The following is a 21,814-nucleotide window of genomic DNA, read 5'->3' as shown; positions in this document are numbered from 1 at the left end:
TGCTTCGTTAGCATTCTCTGGTGCACCAATCAAATTATATCTGTTTCTACTAAAACAGTGTTGCTTTTGAAAATAAAATTTCTGTACACTCAGGAAAAAACAGCTTGGCTCTGAGCAGAAAGCCTCTTCTGCTTACAGAATTCCTGTCTCAAACTTCACAGAAGAGCACTGCACAAGAAAAATGGAATTATTGTGATAGGGTTTCTTCCTTTTGCACAAGATCATTTTCCTTTTTCTTATGAGGACTCCATATATTTAACTGTTTATAGCTTGAGTCTTCCACACATGTGTAGAGCAAGTCCTAGTGACTGGAGCACAGACAGTTGCTCACAGGAAAGCAAGACTTGCTTTGCACTTGAGTATTAAGGTATTAATAATAATAATAATAATAATAATACCAAAGTTAAATCATATGCAATCTGACCATTAGGGCTTACTTTGCAGTGGAAAACGGAATGCACCCTGTGTATATACAAGTTGCAGGTGCACTGTACCACAGCTGCAGAAACTTTATTGTGCAAAATCTTCCACTAGCACTTACGCAGCATTTTGCAAAATCACACTAATGAGTAAACTCATTGCTTTCACACTTCTTTGAATCCAGTGCTGTGTAAGTTTCTTTTCTGAAATATTGCACAACCTTATTCCAAACACTAGAGCATTTTGTAATTATAATGCGATTGGACAGATGAACTTAGCTTGTGCAAAATACTTCCATGTCAAATCGGCGCAATCTGTTCTGTTCATTGTCAAGGGTACATATAGGTATAAAAATGGGGCTTTGATCCTGGTGTTTATCTTGCTCTCAAAGATGGTGTCTTCTGTGACTGGAAAAGATAGTCATCTAACATATGGATTATTTTGTAGGTATTTTGATGATGATGATGATGACGATGAGATGGACCCAGAAATTGAAGAAGCATATGAAAAGTTTTGCTTAGAATCAGAACGCAAAAGGAAACAGTGAAATGCTACACGTGAATAATAGTGTTGTGTGTTTTTTAAAGAAGAAAAACAAAAACCAGCATAGGTATGAATAGCAAATAGAAGGGATGGAAAATCTTTAATATCCATACCAAACAAAGGAAATTAAGTTTCTCCTAGCAGTTAAGTTATGCAATTTCCATTTTATTAAACAGAATCTGCCAAAAAAATGTAAACTTAAATCCTGTAACTTAAACAAGTGTATATATATATCATAGTTTATTTTATGTACAGTTAAATAAACAATGTTTTGACTGGAACAAATTTTATTTCAAACATTTCACATTAATCTGCAAATCTAAGGGTTGTCGTGGTACATTATCACTTTTTTAAGAAAGGAAAATTCCTAGAATCATAAAATACACTATGACTTTGCAATTGTACTTCCTCGCCTTTGTATAGGATATGGCTGTCATCCTATATTTTTTAGGCTCATGAACTGTCAAATGTTTCACAATCATGAAAACTCCTACTACTTATCCACCTTGGGGGAAAATTGAAAATCTGCACATAGAGTATTGCTCTCAAACAGCTAAATATGGTAGGCATTTTAGTTCATAAAGGTTTTCAAACAAATTCACTTGGTTAAAATGTCAGGTTGATGATCTCCCAAAATGCTGGTTCAATTTAGATGTCAGGTTAGCGTAAATGAGTTTGGAGGAACAGGCATGTCTTCCGCATTTATACCTCTTCAGCCCAACCTCACATTTGATTCCTTCCTTCTGCCTTTCCTGATTTGCCTTAGCCATAGTTTGTCATGATGCATAAATTGAGCAAACTATGATTAGTGCTAATCAGGATTGCTTACAAATCATGGTTTGCAATCCCACTTCACAGTGACGGAGGGAAATGGAAGTCTCACACCATCTCATCATTTACTTTCGAGAGAGAGTGATGTTTCAATTGAGGAATTCTATTTGTTTCCCTCCCCATTTTCTTCAAAAAAAAATTGACATGATTCCATGATTCTGTTTTTAGTTCAGTGTTGCACAATAATGCGTGTTGCTTTGAACTGTAATGCTCAGAAATTGGCATTTCTGTTACTTCTCAATTTGGTAATTTAGATACCATATACAATCACTTGTATAGAGCTAAACAGTTTTTATTACAGAAAATAAGCCCTAAATGTTTGCTGGTTATTGTCCCTTCCCTTTTTAAGCATCTATTTTTGTCTTTACGAAATGTTGCCCAGGAACATGTCTGGCTTTTTTTTTGGGTTCCTCGTTTTATATTGAATAGATTAAGTAGAGTCTATTTCCTAACACAAGATGTGTGTGTGAAATTTCCCAAGAAGTAGGTAAAATAACTTATGTAAAGACAACAGAGGTTGTAAATATGCATGTAAATAGTGCTGTTTAATATTGCACTGTTATAACTTGGTACAGTTTGTGTCTGTTAACAAAGTTAGCATCACCTACATCTTTCGGCTGTTAATTTGTTTAGCTTATGAACATCCCATTTTGGAAAATAAACTCCTTTGTTTTGTTGGGGTATGGTTTTGGTCTTCCTTTTATGTCCTTATTTTCATATCATGAGATCTTACTCGATATTCCTTGCTTTTCGTCTGCAATCAGCATCTCTGGAGCTGCTGGCCATCATTTATCATTGTCCTTTAAGAAAGTATATTCCAGGTAATAATACTATTAATATGCAGCAACATCAGGCCCACTGGCTTGACCCCAGGACCATGGATACCCAGAGTGTGTGGGCGTCTGACATCAGATGCACACACTAGCGGGCATGCAGGCCCCCATGGTGCAAAAAAATGTGGATGCCCAGCCCCTTCATGGGGAATGTTGTGGGGGCTTGAACCCCCCAGCCCATCCCACCCGGCGCCTATGAGCAACATAGTTTCAGCTGTGATTACTGATACATAATGTCATGTTGCCAGCTTCTTTTGTGTGCTTCCAGTTGAACCCGTGCCCAAAATACTTGAGTAATTAAATTTGTTAAGCACCACCTGCAAGATGAGACTAGCAAATACAGTGGATTGATTTTAAATTAAGGCACTTTTAAAACCCACAAAAATTGGTGGTGATAACCAGCGTTAGTCATACTCGGGAGACCCACAGAAATAAACGGATTTAAGTAACAAGTATTTCAATGGGTCGATGACTATGTTATACCACCCTTTAAATCTGCTGATTTAAATAAAGAGTCACATCTTGAAATTCATATTTCTTAAAACGGGTATGAATGTTGTTAACTGGTTGTTACATAAAAACATACTGGTTTGCAACTTGGTACAGCAAATTAGCATGGTCCAAAAGCTTTGGTCATTTAGCTCAGATACCTTTTGCACTGTGGAATTATACCTGTTTATGACATGGCAGTGCATCTTCCCTTGCTAGGGCAAGAAGCAGTTTGCAGAAGGGGTAGACATAATTTAAAAATACACTAAAGGTCACCCACAAAGATCAGGCAATAAACAAGACTCCTTCCCCACCAGCACCAGGGTACAAACCAACTGCTATTACTTCTCTAGCACCAGATAGGTGACAATGTTGGGTTGGGGGATTTGCAGTGGACCTGGCTGGGTACTTTGGAAAAGTCCTGTTCTTGTTGCCACCTTCAAAATGTCTCTTAAAGGGTGGCAGAAGGGCCTCAATTTATGGTAAATGTTCCAATTTACTTTTTAAAAAATCTCTCTAAATTACTGGGTTTCTTAAAATAACAGCATATTATTTTAATGATTTCTTACCTTAAACCTGTAAAAAATCCTTTATTACATTTATCTCTCAAGGTAGTCTTATTACCTACCCTACCAATTCCGGCAAGGGGGGGGGGGGGTAGTAAAACAAAACAATGAAAATTGTTATATGCTAGTAAAGTAACAAATAATGAAAAGACAGTGCAATAAAGGTATGTACTCTCTTTTAAAAAACAGGTTTTGAATTCTGAAATTTGAGGGCTATAGTTATTCACAATTTGACATTTCCAGATAAAATTGTGAATGCCCTATGACTGGTAACACTAGTGTAATGTCAGCAGTGCTTTTTTTCTTAAAAAAAGTTTAGAGGTACAGGTACTCTCATTTTGATGCAAGAAAATAACCATTTTATAGTTCAAATCGGGGAAAATAAATACAGTAAATGGACAAAAGTACAAAGATTCACAAAATGTTTAGGGGTATGCGTCCCCCCCAGAAAAAAGCACGGAATGTCACTACGCCAAATGTTAGGGGGTTATATCCAATGTCAGTGCTACCCAGGGGCAGCTCTTAGATTCATCAGTTTCAGTAGGTAAACTTGTGAGTAGGACTAGCACTGGAGGCAGCCTTAGAAAGTCCCTTTCACAACTACAGATGGAAGTAAAACAAATATGCATGCTTCACCTATGTGACATCCTGTTTAGATATTTGAAGGTGCCTATCACATAGCCTCCCTGTCTCTTGTCCAGGCTAAACATCCCCAACTCCTTCAACCATTCCTCATAAGGATTGGTTTCCAGATCTTCTTGATCACTTCTCCTTGTGCACACATACCATTTTGTCAATATCCTTCTAAACCTGTGATGTATCAAATACATATTATCTCTTTTTTGTGTTGAATACATGCTATATGGTAATTTATGGACCGAATAGGTATCTAAAGCCATTTGCGCATAACAAAATATGTATTTTATCAAAGTAATTGATACAGAAATGAGCAAACCAGTGACATTTTAGGGAGCAGGCTGGAAGGCGGAGCCCACTACTTGCATCATAGGAGCCTACACAACACAAAACACTGTTGCTGTATGTAGGTTTTACAGTGTACCTCTGGTTGCGAACGGGATCCGTTCCAGAGGTCCGTTCGCAACATGAAAACCCTGCAACATGAAGCGCCGTATCTGTACAGGTGCGCTGCACGATTTGGTGCTTGTGTGCACGCAGGAGCGGCGAAACCCAGAAGTAACCCTTTCCGGTACTTCTGGGTCGCTGCGGGACGCAACCTGAAAAAACGTAACATGAAGCAAACGTAACATGAGGTGTGGCTGTATTTTATTTGTTTTTTATCTTATATTTTGGAAATGTACATCCAGTTTTTTCCCCTTTAAATTTTTTGGGGGCCCCCAAGAGAGTGGGGCTCCTAAACTGTAGCTTGTTTAGCTTATACGTAAATCCGGCACTGTAAGAACTACGCAAGCCCACAGCACACCCTTCCGAGGTGCGCTAAACCGCCAGCGCCGCGAGCCTTGCAAGCTCATATTCAACCGGGAAACCAGAGCTCCGCCTCCTCCTCCCCGGCGCCGCTAGTCCGTATGATCCGCCCAATAGCTCCTCCTCCTGCTGCGCTTCCTCCCGTCGCGCTTTCTGGTTGGTTTTCCCGCCTTTCGGCGCGCCGTCTGGAAAAGGAAAGGAGCCGAGTTGCAGCTGCTGCTGCTGCGCTTTCGGGTAGGCTGCGCCTTCTTCTGCAACTCTCTTGGTGCATCTTTGCCTCTTTCCGCGTCCTGCAGAAGTGGGAGGCTCTCTAAGCTCGGCCCTCTAAGGTAGCGGGGTGGCGAGGGGGCAGAAGTGGGGGTGGTCACAGTGCTGGATTTACTACAGTATAAACTAAACAAGCTACAGTTTAGGGCTTGGGTAGGCAAACTAAGCCCCGGGGGCCGGATCTGGCTCTATCGCCTTCTAAATCCGGCCCGCGGATGGTCCGAGAATCGGGTGTTTTGACATGAGCAGAATGTGTCCTTTTATTTAAAATGCATCTCTGGGTTATTTGTGGGCCATAGGAACTCGTTCATCCCCCCCCCCAATATAGTCTGGCCCCCCACAAGGTCTGAGGGACAGTGGACTGGCCCCCTGCTGAAAAAGTTTGCTGACCCCTGGCTTAGCGCCCCACTCTCTTGGGGGTCCCACAAAAAATGTAAAGAAAAAAAACTTTATATACATTTCCAAAATATAAGATAAAAAACAAATAAAATAAAACCTACATACAGCAACAGTGTTTTGTGTTGTGTAGGCTCGTATGATATAAGTTATGGGCCCCACTTGCTAGCCTGCTCTCTAAAATATCACTGGTTTGCTCATTTCTATATATAGGGAGCCCACATTCTGCATGGACCGGTTGCATGACTTCGATAAAATACATATTTTGCTGTGTGCAAATGGCTTTAGATACCTACTAGGTCCATAAACTACCAAATAGCATATACTCAACACAAAAAAACAGTGACAATTTGTTGAGAAACAACAGCTGGACATATAAAGGGCCCCATTACCTTCAGTAGCTTAGGGGCTCATCAAACCTAAATCCGGCCCTGGAGGTGGAAACGGTATGCACAAGTGAGACAAAATGTTGTTCGTATATGCTCGCCCTTCTAGCAGGAGCACTTCTTTTTGCGGTTCCTTCCAGACAAGCCATACACTCTTCCTCAAGGAGCTTCAGCCGGACATTCCTCAGGGATGGCCCATTTTGGGGGAGGGGGGTATCCAGAATATTAGGGCCATGCTTTCCTCAGGCCAAGCAAAGACAGCACAACACGGTGTGCAAGTGTTTGGGCTTCAGAGGGAGAGGGAAGTTGGCTAGTGACCACGGTCACAGCAAGCGTGGCTCATCTCACTTTATCCTCACAAGAACCCTGCGAGGTAGACTACACTCAGGCAGTGGCTGGCCCCAGGCCAGTCAGGGATATGAGTACAGAATGAGAGAATTGTAGAGTTAGAAGTGGCCATGAGGATCATCTAGCACAACCCCCTGCAATGCAGGAGCTCAAACCCACAACCCTGCGATGAAGAATCTGATGCTCTAGCGACTGAGCAAAATCCAGGCAAAATCCAACATACGTACTCTTTGCCAGCTCACTATTCTATATGTGTCTTATGAGCTTAACAAATTGGGTTCTTATGTTAGATACTGTTGCTGTATGGGCTGTACGTATAGGGATCAACGCAGCTGCTTGCATTTTTGGACCCTCTTTGGGGTATTGGCTGTGGGGGCTGTCATGGTGAGCTCCTCCACTGCAAAATTTGCCTCTGCCTTGACACTTCTTAAGGGACGTGGGTGGTGCTGTGGGTTAAAGCACAGAGCCTAGGACTTGCCAATCAGAAGGTCAGCGGTTCGAATCCCCGCAATGGGGTGAGCTCCCGTTGCTCAGTCCCTGCTCCTGCCAACCTAGCAGTTCGAAAGCACGTCAAAGTGCAAGTAGATAAATAGGTACCGCTCCGGCGGGAAGGTAAACGGCGTTTCCGTGCGCTGCTCTGGTTCACCAGAAGTGGCTTAGTCATGCTGGCCACATGACCCGGAAGCTGTACGCCGGCTCCCTTGGCCAGTAAAGCGAGATGAGCGCCGCAACCCCAGAGTCGGCCACGACTGGACCTAATGGGCAGGGGTCCCGGTCCCTTTACCTTTACCTTGACACTTCTTAGCCAGAGCAGGTTGCAGAGCTGCATGTGTGTAGACTTTAAAGTGGGGATTTCTGACAGAATCTTCCTACCCTGTGCAGATTCTTGGCCAGCGGTAGTCAACATAGCACCCTCCATGTGTTATTACTTTTATATCTCACTTCTCCTCCAATAAGCTCAAGGCAGTGTACAGGACTTCTGCCCCTCCCATGTTTTGGCCTCATAACAACCCTGAAAGGTAGGTTAAACTCAAATATAGCAACTGACCCAAGCTCTTCCAGATCCTTGGAGAGAGAGGCTGCTTCTCTCCAGTGGGTACAGTGGCAGTTGAGGTAGTTTAGATTCATAGTCCAGACATTGGCCCTCTTGTCTACCTTGTGGCAATAAAAGAGCAGAAAGAAAAGGTTAAAAAGAGCACATCCCTTGACACTCCGTCTAAAACAAGCACAGGCAAACTTGGCCCTGCAGATGTTTTGGCACTACAACTCCCATCATCCCTAGCTAACAACCAGTGGTCATGGATGATGGGAATTGTAGTCTCAAAACACCTGGAGGGCCGAGTTTGCCTGTGCCTGCTCTAAAACTTATGTGCCCTGCTTTGTTTTCAGGAGGGGAAACTATCAAAATTAATGCTGTGGCCTACCTGTGTCCATTTTACTTAGTACAGTGGTACCTTGGTTCTCAGACTTTATCCGTTCTGGAATTCCATTCCAAAACCAAAGTGTTCCAAAACCAAGGCACACTTTCCTATAGAAAGTAATGCAAAACCGATTAATCCGTTCCAGACTTTTAAAAACAACCCCTAAAACAGCAATTTAACATGAATTTTACTATCTAACGAGACCACTGATCCATAAAATGAAAGCAATAATCAATGTTCTGTACTATAAAATAAATAAGACAGCATTGTAGATGATAAAAATTAAAATTATTATTTTTTTCTTACTTGCACTGATGATAGTCATTGTTTGGATGGGGGGCTTTTATCCATTTCCGCAGTCACACAATCAATCAATCAATCAAATCATAAAATGAAAAACAAGCCACAGTTACAAAAGTGAAAAAGCCACACAAACAAAAACACAAAAAATAGCAAAAACAAAGGCACCAAATATCACCTCAGAACATTGCAATCAGAAACAGAAGGCTTTAATTACGATGGGGGGGGACTCAAATGAGCGGCGCAAGGGCAAAAGCGGGAGGAAAAAAGGCTTAATTACGATGCGGGGGACTCAAATAGTGAAAACGGAAGCTCAGGAGCACGTTCGGCTTCCGAGGCAAAGTTTGAAAACCGGAACACCTACTTCCGGGTTTGCAGCGTTCAAGTTTTGATTTGTTCAGGAACTAAGCTGTTTGAAAACTGAGGTACTACTGTACTGATTTAAAAAGCCAGTAACTGCCAACTGCCAGGTCACAGGGCCTGTGAATGTTGGTTTGTGAGCCTAAAACTGAATTGCATGTGGACCACTCTTAACTCTGGGGAACTAGACTAATATTCTTGTTTCCCCAGAAAGTATTTATTCCACCATTCTGCGGAGTGCTGTGCACTGCTCAGAGATCTGAAAAGATGTGTATAATGCTCTGATTGGCTGCGTAGTTCTGAGGGAGCTTTCTCTCTGTATGTTTGGCTGAATGTATTCCTGCTCTGTGGAAGGCCTGAGGTGAGCGAGACAAAACCTTCTTTCTCCTCAAACTATACACTGTTTTTGCTCTGTAAAGTGTTAATCAGAACTTTTTGCTCTGGATTTGGGGTGTGGTATTTACCGTATTTTTCGCCCTATAGGGTGCACCAGCCCATAGGGCGCACCTAGTTTTTTTGGGGGGGGGGAATAAAGGGGCGGGATTTTCCCCCGGGCTGAGGCGGGGGAAGCCCAAGCTTCCCCAGACCCCAGAACAGGCTGTTATCCACTCCGCCTCCCCGCTGTCCCTCGAGCTTGTGGGGCTGGTGGTGGGGAAAGCAGCGATTCTCCCCACCGCCAGCCTCCAGACCAGGTCGGGGAACAGCGGGAAGGCGGCGCTCCGCCTCCCGGCTGTCCCCCGAGCTTGTGGGGCTGCTTTCCCCCCGCCAGCCTCCAAACCAGGTCGGGTTTGGAGGCTGCTATCCGCAAGCCTAGGGAACCCGGCGGGAACTCCCCCCGGGCTCCCAAGGCTTGCGGATAGCTTCCTGAAGCCTGCATTCGCCCCATAGGACGCACACACATTTCCCCTTCATTTTTAGAGGGGGAAAAGTGCGTCCTATAGGGCGAAAAATACGGTAAATGACTTTGCCAACTGTCCACAGCCCCTTAAGTTGTGATCTTCTTCTTTATAGATTGTCTTTGAATGAACATCTTTCATCTGCCGCCATGGAGTCAGAGAGCATCATGATCCTTTATGAGGACAATTCTCTAGAAGTGCACTATGTGGATGGATCCAGGTTGCTGCTTTCTCCCTGTGGGTCTGAGTTTTTATTTGAGAAAGCCATTCCTGCCTCTGCCCATCCCATACAGCCAGCAGAGCGAATTCGCCAAAGGACACAATTCGCTATCAGCATCTACAGGGTAAACGAGAACATTTTTCTGTCTAAGCAGAGTTCCAGGAAAGAGAAGGGATTATTGTGGGATAATAAATATCCGACATCTTTCAGCCCATGCGTTAAGACACAGATGGGCAACCATTTTCAGCCTATAGGTTTCATTCTCTTCTGGGCAACTTTTTAGGGACTAACAAGTTTTTTAAAACAACAACTGTATTTTATATTTGGTGTTAGCTGCCCTGAGCCCAGTCTTGGCCAGGTAGGGCAGGGTATAAATAAAATTATTATTATTATTATTATCATCATCATCATCATCATCATCATCATCATCATTATTATTATTATTATTAAATGCCCGTGCTGAGTGAGGCCAGACTGAAAAGTGGATTTCACTTTTGTACCGTAGCCCAGTTTCTAAATATATACAGACGATAAGGGTGTTGGAACTAAACATGGGTTCTTAATTGCCATTCCTCTCCTTTAAGAAAGGGGGAATTAAATTTATGCTATTGTTAATCTACAAATTCCCTGATATATATTGTTCTTTTTGTGTGTGTGTGTATGTTTTTAGGAGAAGCTTTTGCAGGCAATTGATTTCCGGAATCAATATTCTGATCGTCCCTATTTACCCTCAAGTATTATACCTCCTGAAAGGAAAAATGTAAGTGCTTTTCATAGGCTTATTATTCTTATTTATTAAACTTAGTAGTCGCCCGCAGGTCTCCAAGCGACTTACTTGTAAAGGAAAATATACAATACACGATACCATAGGAGAAAGGGGAAGGCCATATAATACATTAACATTTCCTATAACGTAACATTTATGGAAAAACAAAAATTAAACATATCAGCCATATAAATAACAGCAAACAATGTTAACAACACTCAGATAATAAATGAAGCAACACCCCCACTCACTAATTAGCAAATAAAGAAGACCTTAGCCCCCTTCCTAGTCCAAAAGCCATTCACATCGAACCAACCATTTCGCTGCTTTAACCACCCTGCCTCACCCAGAAGTCTGGTGTCAAAGCCAGCTGTTGCAAAAATCAGTGCTGGATGGGTCTCGTGTCTTCCAGGGATCGTCTGGTGTCTCTCTTCTCCCTTTGGGAGGGAGCAGTAGCAAAGCAGGAAGATGGTAGTAAAAGTTTTACCTGCTAAGCAGTTGTCCTGGCTACTGCTCCTCTCTTGTTCCAGAGCAGAAACTTGCCTGCCTGCCTGGAGATTCAGCATCCTGTCTAGTGTCAAGGCCAGCTGTTGCAGATCTGTGGTGTTGTGGGGATTTGACAGATCAAAGTGGGTCCAAACTAAATTGCTGGGTGGTAGCTCATGGGAGTTGTAGTCCAAAACATCTGGAGAAGGACCAGGTTGGAGAAGACCAATTAATCACAGAATCATAAAATTGTAGAGTTGGAAGGAACCCTGAAATTCATCTAGTCCTCAGGGACCATATAACACTGGCCCTGAAAGACCTACACTGACACCCAGTACATTTCCAAGCACAATTCGAAGTGTTGGTGCTGCCCTTTAAATAATAATAGTAATAATAATTTATTATTTGTACCCTGCCCATCTGGCTGGGTTTCCCCAGCCACATTGGGCGGCTTCCAACAAAGATTAAAAATACATTAAAATGTAACACATTAAGAACTTCCCTAAACAAGGCTGCCTTCAGATGTCTTCTAAATAATAATAATTTATTATTTAAAGCCCTAAACGGCCTCAGGCCAGACTACCTGAAGGAGCGTCTCCACCTCCATCATTCAGCCAGACACTGAGGTCCAGCTCTGAGGGCCTTCTGGCAGTTTCCCTCCCTGTGAGGTTACAGGGAACCAGGCAGAGAGCCTTCTCGGTAGTGGCGCCCACCCTGTGGAACATCCTCCCATCAGATGTCAAGGAAGTAAGCAACTTTTAGAAGACATCTGAAGGCACCCTGTTTAGGGAGGTTTTTAATGTCTGATGTTTTAGCCAGATGGGCGGGGTATAAATAAAAAATATTATTAGTATTATTAGTATTATTTCAACCCCCTGCAATGCAGGAATATGCACCTGTCCCATACAGGGAATGAACCTGCAACCTTTGCTCTCACCAACAGAGCTATCCATCTAATACGTAGCAGTTAAATAATAAATAGCCTCGGTGGCATTGCGCTTGAGATTTGAGTAGTTTTCCTTCCCCTCTTAACAGATTATTTTCGCAGATATCTCTAAAGCCCAATGGCCCACTTCTTGTGCCGAGAGTGGAGCAGCCCATTTTCACCATGGCGCTGTGAACATCTCTTCTCTGGATGGCCATGCTAGTCTGACCTTGCCTGTCCTTCAGCAAGAATTCACAGTGGAGTTTTTGTGCAAAGTCAGCCAGAAGGTATCGGCGCCACCATTAGATAAAAAGTCTGGCGAATCGATCCAGGATCGGTGTGGAAGATATGGCCAGAATTCTGCCGGGAAGCCGTCTTCTCAGCAGCTGAGAGCAGAAGGAGGAGAGGGTGACTTTGGCAGGTCTGTGGCACAGAATATGCAGGACAGCAACTCAGGATCTGTGCAAAAATTAGAGGAGAGCCCCTGGTCTTCCCAGAACCGCTCATCAGAATATTGTTGGGTTACTCAACGTCTGTCTGTGTCCTCCTGCTCCGAAGAATGGAGGTACCCTTTATCATTGGCACTTAGGTTTTATCAATTACACGCTGGCAAAGAAACTGAACTGGATGAAGGAAACACAGATGTTGGGATTGCAGAGCTTAATATATCACACTCTTCTAAGGCAGTCACTTGTTTGCCTTGGGCTTTACCACTCAGCTGTCATGCTCCTTATTTGCACAGGTGAATTGTTTTTATTTATTTATTTATTAAAGTATTTCTGTTTCTGTTTTCTTTTATTAAGTCCCTTCGCCTAACCAAGGTGGCTAAAAATCTGCTTAAAAACAGCAGTGAATTTTCCATTGTCGCTCTGTGAGGAAAATGGGGGCTTCAACATGCTTAACAAACCACAATCCAGACAGGGGTTTTTGGGGGGGGGAGGGCTGTTTAAAACGGTATGATACTGCTTCAAATGTGTAGTGCAGAGGGGACTTCCAACTGAACATAGTGGAATTTCATCTGGGGAAACATCTAAGATCAGATTGCTTTTAGGCTTGAAAGCAATATCTACAGAAGGGGTGGTTTACTTCTAGCCCTACTGGGCTCCCAACTGTTACGAGCCTCAGCCAGCGTGGTCAGTGGCTAGGATCGCCAGCATAGCTGTCAACTTTTCCCTTTTCTTGCGAGGAATCCTATTAGGAATAAGGGAATTTCCCTTTTAAAAAGGGAAACGTTGACAGCTATGATCCACAGTCTTGCCCTACAGTACTTGTTCTGGATTGTTTCAGTTGTTATCAAGCAGGGTGGATTTAAATCACTATCAGTAAGACCTGATTTAAATCACTAGTCAGTGAGACTTGATTTAAATCATTTTTTTTACTGAAAGACTCATTCTTGCTGGTATAATCTTAATATTTACAACCAGATGAAGGTTTCATTTTTTGAATAATAGTTTTTACAGTTGTATCAAAAATTACTGATTTGGTTATACTATTAGAAATACATAGACAGATAATTATGAAATTCTTGTGAGGTTTAAGTTAACTGTTTATATTTGGACAACTTTTCTGCTGTACTTTATTGGAAGGAGAAAAATAATTGTTTCCTTAATAACAATTTAAACAATTTATTTAACTAAAGCAATAACATTATAGCATATGTATCCATGTTTGTTTGTTTCTTTTAAAAAAAGAAACTTAGACTGAATTTTAGCACACACTTAAAACAAATCCTTATTTCCTGATGAATAGCCATTGGGCTATAATGTAACTTAAATAGAAAACTATCTTTGGAAAGATTTTTCCTCCAAAAGCATTTTTATTTTAAAACTCCAATTTAAATTTTAAAAATCAGATTTTTTTGTTTTTAAAAATCATTGATTTTTATCCACCCTGTTAGCAAGGGTTCCAGCAGGATTTTGCTAAGTTCAGTGTCTGCTAATTTGTTTCACAGGTGGGATTTCTCTGATTTCTTGCAACTGAGGAAAGAGGACAGTGGTCAGTATTTGTACTCCCAGCCAGTCAAAATAGTATGGAATAAGGGCATCATTTACAGGTGTGTAAAACAAAAAACAAAACTCAAAATTTAATGGATAACAAATTAATATTGCTTACCTAACATCAGGAAAGTTTGGGTTTTTAAAAATATATTAAGTTTTCAGAAGAAGTCTCCGCATGATTTAAGTGAAGAAGAGAAGCTTAAAAGCAGTGCCACAATATTGGACAGTCCTATGCACACTTACCTGGGAGTATGTGTCTGCCTCTGAGTACAGTATTGTACAGAGCTACTACTTCTACAGTTAATGCACTTAAGGCTTGTTGACCCCAATGGAGCTGAAGCATAGGTGATGATGATGGTGATAATTTATTATTATACATCAAACATTAACAACTTCCCTAAACAGGGCTGCCTTCAGATGTCTTCTAAAAGTCAGTTGTTTATTTCCTTGACATCTGGTGGGAGGGCGTTCCACAGGGTGGGCGCCACCACCAAGAAGGCCCTCTGCCTGGTTCCCTGTAACTTCACTTCTCGCAGTGAGGTAACCACCAGAAGGCCCTCGGAGCTGGACCTCAGTGCCTGGGCTGAATGATGTGGGTGGAGATGCTCCTTCAGGTATACTGGGCCAGCTGCAGTCCTGTACACGATGTGACTTCAGCCAACGCCACTATTTTATCTGTAATTAATCCACACAGCAGGACTAACCAGTACTTTCTCTTAGGTTTCTTCTTGGAGCTAGACACATAGAAATCTACCCCGGTGATGGCTCAGTTTTCAAATCGGAAAGTTCCTTTTTGGGGAAATATTTCACTCGCTATTATATCCAGGAAGGAACGAGGGAGGTAAATGACGCCATTTTATCTTTCAGACCCATTCTAGAATATTTGAGGAACGTTGCTGTAGGTCTTCTATTATGCTATGTTTATAAATTACAGTTTCCATTATGTTTTCCTTGACACTTGAAAGATGAGAGGGAATACTCACGCATTTTTAGAGCTAACAGTGATATGTCCAACAAAAGGTAGAGATGTTTGAAATTGGCAGGCATGGCCTGGTTTTTCAGCTTGTGCTCCGTGTTTTTTATACTCTATTCCCCTCACAGAGCTACAGTTCCAGAGTGGCTTAACAATCAATCCCTCTTCACAGGGAACTTTGAGAATTATAAATCTGTGAGGGGAATAGAGGCCTCCTGACAACTCTCAGTACCCTTTAGAAATGGCAGCTCCCAGAATTCTTTGGGGGAAGCCATGACTGTTTAAAGTGCTTTAAAATGTATGGTGTGAATGTGCCTGAGATTCTTGGTTTGCTTGTTAGAAAGCAATTTCCTTTTCCTTTTTGCATCTTTAAGAGAGAAGAAACAATGTATTCTGCAAGCAGTCTACCACCTGATGTACCTGGAAGTCTCTACTCTGTGTCGACCATTATCACTCAAGCTGTAAGGTGAAACATTTTGGCTCTGCGTTTTTGTTAATCCAGACGCCAAGGGCATGTATAGCTGAGCTGAAGGAACATTTACTGCTTTTCCTGTGTCTTATAAAGTGCCTCTTGAGTAACTGACTCAGTTTACATCATGACATGAAATGGGTTTAGGAAATGCTGTTTTATAGGTAGGCTAAAGTGCTAACAATAAATATACAAGTAAATATAAACTGACTTATTTTTGTAAAGCCAGTATGTCCTTATGAAACATCTTTTATCTTTTTCTTTTTTTAAACTACCTAGAGTTCTTCAACATAATCTTGAGCGCATGCTTTCATTAACCCATAATTACTCTGTCTGCTGCTGGAAGATGGTGGTAAGTAAGAATGAAGTTGAGGTCTTGTAAAATATCATGCTGGTCTCTGTGCTCACAGCACTTCTCAGTTTTCAGGGTGAAAAAAATCTAGGCACATGGAAATTTTAGATTTCCATTCCCAACCAATTTGAAGAGTTTAGGGCAGGTAATTTTGTTTATAAAGATGTATATTTTAAATGAGAGAAAATAAACCTTATTGACCTATTGAGCAAATGCTACAAATTATATATAGGCTCTTTAGGTCCTATTCTCCCCTAAACTAGAGAGTATAAAAATAAATGAAACTAGAAAAGGATCAGAAACAGCAAAAGGGCTTTCCAGTAGATATTTTTGTCATTGAAATCCTACTCAGTATTGATCCAGAGCAGATTTAATGTATAGTTAGTTAGCAGAGTAAGAAACTTGTTGCAGGATTCCCAAAAATAGACCAGAGGCAATTGTATTTTATCCAGCAGAGCTTTACTGCTACTGAAGGCAAATGAGCATAATGGTCACAAATCCAATACATTCAGGATTGGCACTGTTCATAAGAAATCCAGTTGCAGCAGACTTGAACTTACACTAAGCATATTATGTACAAAACACCATACCAGAAGGAAAATAGAGAGTGAAACCCATGCTCCTTCTGGCCTTACTTTTATAGTCAGCATGACCTTGACAGAAAGAGATAACAGGACCAGTTTAAGAAAGCTGTACTCAGCTTCTCTGAAGGTATAACCAAAACATCATGAACCTTCTGCTTGTTTCCTTTCACACAGAGAAGTTTCAGAACCCTCTTGAATTAATCAGAATAGGAAAGACCTCTACACAACAGTTCAATACTTTCTGCACTAAGAAATGCAAACGTGACAATTTCCCCCATGTTATAAATTAGTACTTATTTTTGTCCCACACTGTTTCTTTCAGTGTCCTGAGAAGGGTAGAGGACAAATGCTGCCAGTCCCCCTGGCTGAAACAGTTGTTCCCAATGTAGGAAGGCTCTTTGCATATTCAGATAATAAAGTGCATGCCGTTTTTTATGATGGAATGATCCTGAACATGGTGTGGGATTTCACTTCTCAGGATGGAAAATCACAGGTGAGCCTTACAGGGTGTTGGTTTAATTTATTCCATGCTTGGGAGCGTTTACCTCCTGGTAAAAGGTAAAGGAAAAGGACCCCTGGACGGTTAAGTCCAGTCAAAGGTGACTATGGGGTTGCAGCGCTCACCTCACTTTCAGGCCGAGGGAGCCGGCGTTTGTCCACAGACAGCTTTCCAAGTCATGTGGCCAGCATTACTAAACCACTTCTGGTGCATGGAGGACCGTGACAAGTGCTAGAGCGCACGGAAACGCCGTTTACCTTCCCGCTGCAGCGGTGCCTATTTATCTACTTGCGCTGGCATGCTTTTGAACTGCTAGGTTGGCAGGAGCTGAGACAGAGCAACGGGAGCTCACCCCGTTGCGGGGATTTGAACCGCCAACCTTCAGATCGGCAAGCCCAAGAAGCTCAGTGGTTTAGACCACAGCGCCACCCGTGTCCCTTTACCTCCTGATACCCATGCAAGAAAAGATATCCTGACTATTTCCTGTTTCAGCCTTTTCAGTTTCATCGTATGGGTGGCCTTTTATAAAATAACTCCACGAACATTTAAATAGAGAAATTATTTTGTGGCAACTCTTTCCCTTAAAAATGGCTACCACTTGCTAATTGTTTGTCTGCTCCCCAACCCCCAACCCTGTCCCTGCTGCAGTAGAAATTTGGTGAAGTGTGCCTCTTAAAATTTCTTTGCCCCAAACAGGGCGCAGTTGAGAAGCCATTTGCACACAGCTCTGGTTGTTGATTGTATGGTTGTCCAGCAGGCAGCAGTCAAAAACCTATTTAGGGTGGCTCTGCTATAAACAACAGTAAAGGTGAATGAAATTTATTATGAGAGTATGGGATTTGGGGGTTTGGCCGGTTTGCTTCTGGGGCTGAAGAACTAGGGATATATTAGTATCCAGAATTATACTGACCCACTTGGCTACAAGGAGTGCTCAGAAATGGAAGCGTGCAGGGAACCAACCTGGAGGGGGAACTAGAAAACTATGCCCCTACCTGAAAAAAATGACAGCAGACAGACAGAAATTACTTGGAAGGAGGGATGAAGTAGGGTACTTCTACTGATTATCTAATTTTCTTCTAAGAGACCTCAAGATGCTAACACGGGTTGGTGCAAACTCACTTTGCCTGCAGGAGCACAGAAGCTTATCCACGTAGATCATCCTGGGCTCTATGAAAGGTATTTGTAGGTTTTTTGGATAAATTTAGGAATTTCAGTATGATTTAATTTGCTCAAAAGAGAAAAATGCAGGTGAAATATTTTTCCTTCTTCCTCTTGCTTTGACTTCAATCCTTTGACTTCAGCAGCATACATTTTAACAAACATTTGGGGAGATAATATTAGGCACTGTGTTCGAAACTCCCATTGTTCTAGGCACGTTTTACGACAGGGAATGTCATTCCTGCAAGCAGCTTCTGAGCTCCAGGCGCAGTATTGCACTTAAGATTAAAAGTGCAGAATGGAAGAAAAGGAGGACATTTTCTTCCTCCCCGCTTCCAGCTACTCTCTGAAAACTGGAGAAGAGACCCTCTTAAGAATATTACGAGGGTGGGCAGGTGAAGGAATAGACCATGGGTAGGCAAACTAAGGCCCGGGGGCCAGATCCAGCCCAATCGCCTTCTAAATCCGGCCTGCGGACAGTACAGGAATCAGCGTATTTTACATGAGTAGAATGTGTCCTTTTATTTAAAATGCATCTCGGGTTATTTGTGGGGCATAGGAATTTGTTCTTTCCCCCCCAAAAAAATATAGTCCGGCCCCCCACAAAGTCTGAGGGACAGTGGACCAGCCCCCTGCTGAAAAAGTTTGCTGACCTCTGGACTAGACCGTGTGAAAAACGAACATAGTATTTTACTATGTTCATGCAGTTCATTCATTTTCAGCTTTGTATTCTTGTTATTAAAAAAAGCACACCTAGACACTCAGTTGTTGTGCCCATAACCTAGGTTTAAGGTGCCATTTGACTCCTAGTTTTTACATCTCAGTTTCTGATTAGGCACTTGTTTTCCTAGAGCTATTTGCCTGCACTGCTTCTGTGTGCTGTTGGCAGAACATCATGTAGGATCAGGTCCTAAAGTCTTGTCCCCCAACTCCCTCGCGCTCATTTTTTGCAATCCAATCCAGTAGGAACATAGGAAGGTGCCTTACACTGAAGTCAGACCATTGGCCGGGCTAGTTCAGTCTGCACTGACTGGCAGCAGTTCTCTTCAACAGGGAGCATTCCCAGCCCTACCTGGAGATGCAATTGCAACTTGACAGATGCTCTCCTACTGAACTGCAACCCTTCAGTAGGTAGTGGCATTTCAACAGCTGGATCCAACCTCTGCTATAGCAGAAGGCATCTTTGGATTAAGGGGGGTATATAAATCAATTATTAGTATTTATATAAAGTATACACTGCAGGAGGCAGTGGAAGACAGGAGTGCCTGGCGTGCTCTGGTCCATGGGGTCACGAAGAGTTGGACGCGACTAAACAACAACAAAAGTATACCAGCAGAGATACCCCTTCACTAGCACAGGAGTTAGCAAGATAGCTTTGTGTGCGACTTTGCAGCTCTTATCGTGCCAGTTTCACAACTGAATACAGACTCCTGCATTCCTTCAGTTGCCAAGCATAAAAAACCCCTGCAGCAGCATTTGAATTTATCCAGGTACATTTTGCACCTGGCTGTCGGCCGCTTGTGACCAAGTGCAGATGCCCAGGCTCTAGGATGGTGCCTGACATTGCCACCAGATGAAGGTGCATACCTGGGGATCCTTTGATCTCGACTGTTTTCACACACCAATACAACATCCTGCAGTATTCTATCAGTTATATTTCATCTGCACAATCAGAATGAATTTCAGGAAGCTACATGCTTGTTTCTGTGCAGCCTGAGCTGGAGCAGTGAACGACGTTATAGTTAATGGTTGTAGCTTGTCTTCACTTACCCCATCCCACCCTGCCCTGCTTACAGTTGTGAAGAAAGCTATTGTACGGATACATCCTAAGAGTAAGGAATTTGCCTCCCTATCAGAGACAGGCGGGTCTGTTTTCCTTATTAGGGATGGGATGCCCCAGCTGCCATTGGTTCTTTAGTTGGTGCTGCCCATTCATGGTGGATGTAACACAACTTATTTTTCTCCAACGCAGATACGTAACAACCGTGGTCAAATGGTGCAGAAGCTTAAACAAGGATGGAGAGGTGTGTGCAGACGCATCACAGCCAATTCCTGAAGAGACCTGGTATGCATCTTAAATGGCTCTCAGGGGCCATCTGTATTTATTTTTAAACACCAGTTTATTCAGTTTTATTTATTACCTCTCTTTGGGAACCATTTGGATCCATTAAGAGGCAGAGGGCGGACCATTCAAAATGGTTTCTCCTACCTGCGGAGGGGAAGGGTTAGGGAAGTCTAGTTGCACCAGGAAGTGATCTGACCATGACACTGCTTTTGTTCCACTGGAACTTAGCGTCAGATCACCCCTGGTAAACACCAGATCTAAGGCATGTCATTGTGGTAACAAGCAAAACGGTATCTTGAGAAACGTGTTCTCAGTTTTATCTTGGTATTTTATAGGTCAGTCGCTGCTGAACTTGAAAAAATAAGAAGATTCAACTGTATCCTTTTCGAGCACATTTTGAATCCACAGAGAAGTTCTTAGCAGGATTGGATCATTCTTTTCTTGAGGCAACCAATAATAAGCCTTTTCTATACTTTGGTTCAGTTTGTTAGCCAAAGTACTAGTAAGGTGTCTGTGAATAGTATTAAAATGTTAAAGCTCCTTCACATTACTTAGTTTGTCATGTGGCAGTTTAGTTTTATTTAAGAGAAAGGTTTTTTATTTCCTGGGGGTGGGGGTGGGATATGCATTATGTACTTATTTAATGACATATTGAAATAGCCTCTGGAACTTCTTCTAAATCTTGCAGTGCTATCCTAGACATGTTCAGTGGGACTTACTCCCAGCTAAGTGTTAAAAGTTTGCAGACTTACATTGCAATTGAAACCCCAGCCGGGAAGGAATTGGGCCACTGTTCCATCCACACTCTTGCCACTCATAATGGCAGGGGTGACTAATAACCACTTGCCTGTTTTGAGGCTTTCTGTGGGCTGTTCTGCACATTCGGCAGGCATAGTTTTACACCAGCAGAGTGACACCAGCAGGACTCTGTCCACGCTACCCCTACCCCTTTCAAACCCAACACAAAGCAGGTTATGAATTTCCCCAGTTCCCCTGAGAGAAGAGATTTGGTTTTTGTCTCACTGTTTTCCCTCCTTAACTATACAACTACAGTTTTAGTGGAGAACAGCAATATTCCAAGTACGGTTTCAGCTGCAAAAAGAAATCCATCCATCACTGACCGGCAGAACAGACCAGAGGAAATCTTTTTAGTTGAGAATGTTAGTGAAAAGAACATAGCTGAGACTCTGGAAAAAACTTCAAAGGTTATCAGTGATATTGACTCTCTTTTAGCTTCCTCTGTAAAGAGAAATGAGGTCAAAAGTAATTCCGGTAATTCTGTCCCTCATTAATCTGATTGAATTAGAAAATGAAATTCAACCGTCCAAGGTCAGGCCACAGAGTTGTTCTGAGTCACTGACTTTATAGATAATCAAAGGCAGGATTATAAATTAAGGATATTGTTAATTTATTAATTTGAGTGTATGTTGTGGGGTTTATATTTTATGGCTTCCTTGTTTCTCTTTGGAGATACGTAGGATAGAAAATTTTAATATAAATGTTTGTGTATATATTAATATATGTGTGTTTGTGTGTACACAAACTATGGTTTGTTATAAAAGGCCAGAGATGAGAGGATTTTGTTATAATACCAAATGTAATTGCACTGTATAATCCTGTACTGAATTAACAGTTAAGAATTAGCTATTTCCTACATGCTTGAAAATCACTGGCTTTGAAATTTGAGTTGTCGTATTTTATAACATTTTATTCTGATATTTGAAGTTTTTTTGGTAGAGGTGGGAGGAGATCTATACCACTGTTTCTGTTTATGGATGTTTGAATAAAGCCATACAGGTCAATTAAGCAAGGCGTAATATT

General features: G+C 42.1%; 2 protein-coding genes and 1 long non-coding RNA gene across 8 annotated transcripts in view; 2 read left to right on the top strand and 1 right to left on the bottom strand.

The window, feature by feature from the left end:
* PAIP1 (poly(A) binding protein interacting protein 1) overlaps window positions 1–2,475 on the top strand; it is a 19,893-nt gene extending 17,418 nt beyond the window's left edge. Inside the window, exon 11 of the mRNA XM_083576201.1 lies at window positions 868–2,475. Coding sequence (XP_083432327.1) covers window positions 868–967 — 100 coding nt within the window. The 3' untranslated portion in view covers window positions 968–2,475. The remainder of the gene's footprint in view (window positions 1–867) is intronic.
* LOC310744735 lies at window positions 1,946–7,676 on the bottom strand. Its single transcript, XR_014539718.1, has 2 exons — window positions 7,571–7,676; window positions 1,946–2,594 (listed from the first exon to the last, which is right to left on the bottom strand). It is a non-coding gene; the product is annotated as an uncharacterized lncRNA (long non-coding RNA).
* Window positions 5,247–21,814, top strand: LOC310744588 (uncharacterized protein C5orf34 homolog). 6 transcript variants are annotated; one of them, XM_083576153.1, is made up of 14 exons: window positions 5,260–5,454; window positions 8,814–8,964; window positions 9,615–9,843; window positions 10,390–10,479; window positions 12,007–12,638; window positions 13,848–13,949; window positions 14,614–14,734; window positions 15,241–15,332; window positions 15,615–15,687; window positions 16,594–16,764; window positions 17,852–17,946; window positions 19,901–19,993; window positions 20,329–20,369; window positions 21,047–21,814. In XM_083576153.1, the coding sequence occupies exons 2-14, from the start codon at window positions 8,936–8,938 to the stop codon at window positions 21,283–21,285; spliced, it is 2,007 nt and encodes a 668-aa protein (XP_083432279.1). In that variant the 5' UTR covers window positions 5,260–5,454; window positions 8,814–8,935; the 3' UTR covers window positions 21,286–21,814. The 6 variants fall into 6 exon arrangements, with proteins under 6 accessions (XP_083432284.1, XP_083432279.1, XP_083432283.1 ...); XM_083576155.1 differs by having other exon boundaries at window positions 5,332–5,359; XM_083576154.1 differs by lacking the exon at window positions 5,260–5,454 and adding an exon at window positions 8,656–8,731.

This window comes from Podarcis filfolensis (assembly GCF_964270895.1).
Source record: "Podarcis filfolensis genome assembly, chromosome: 11".
NCBI classification, from domain to species: Eukaryota; Metazoa; Chordata; class Lepidosauria; order Squamata; family Lacertidae; genus Podarcis; species Podarcis filfolensis.
This window is presented reverse-complemented; position numbering and strand designations above follow the sequence as displayed.

Bases quoted from the DNA above. Each gene is read 5' to 3' on its own strand.
- LOC310744588 (XM_083576153.1), top strand. From the start codon at position 8,936: ATGTATTCCTGCTCTGTGGAAGGCCTGAG. The intron at 8,965-9,614 runs GTGAGCGAGACA...TCTTCTTTATAG, and splicing joins TGCTCTGTGGAAGGCCTGAG to ATTGTCTTTGAATGAACATC. The intron at 13,950-14,613 runs GTGTGTAAAACA...ACTTTCTCTTAG, and splicing joins AATAAGGGCATCATTTACAG to GTTTCTTCTTGGAGCTAGAC.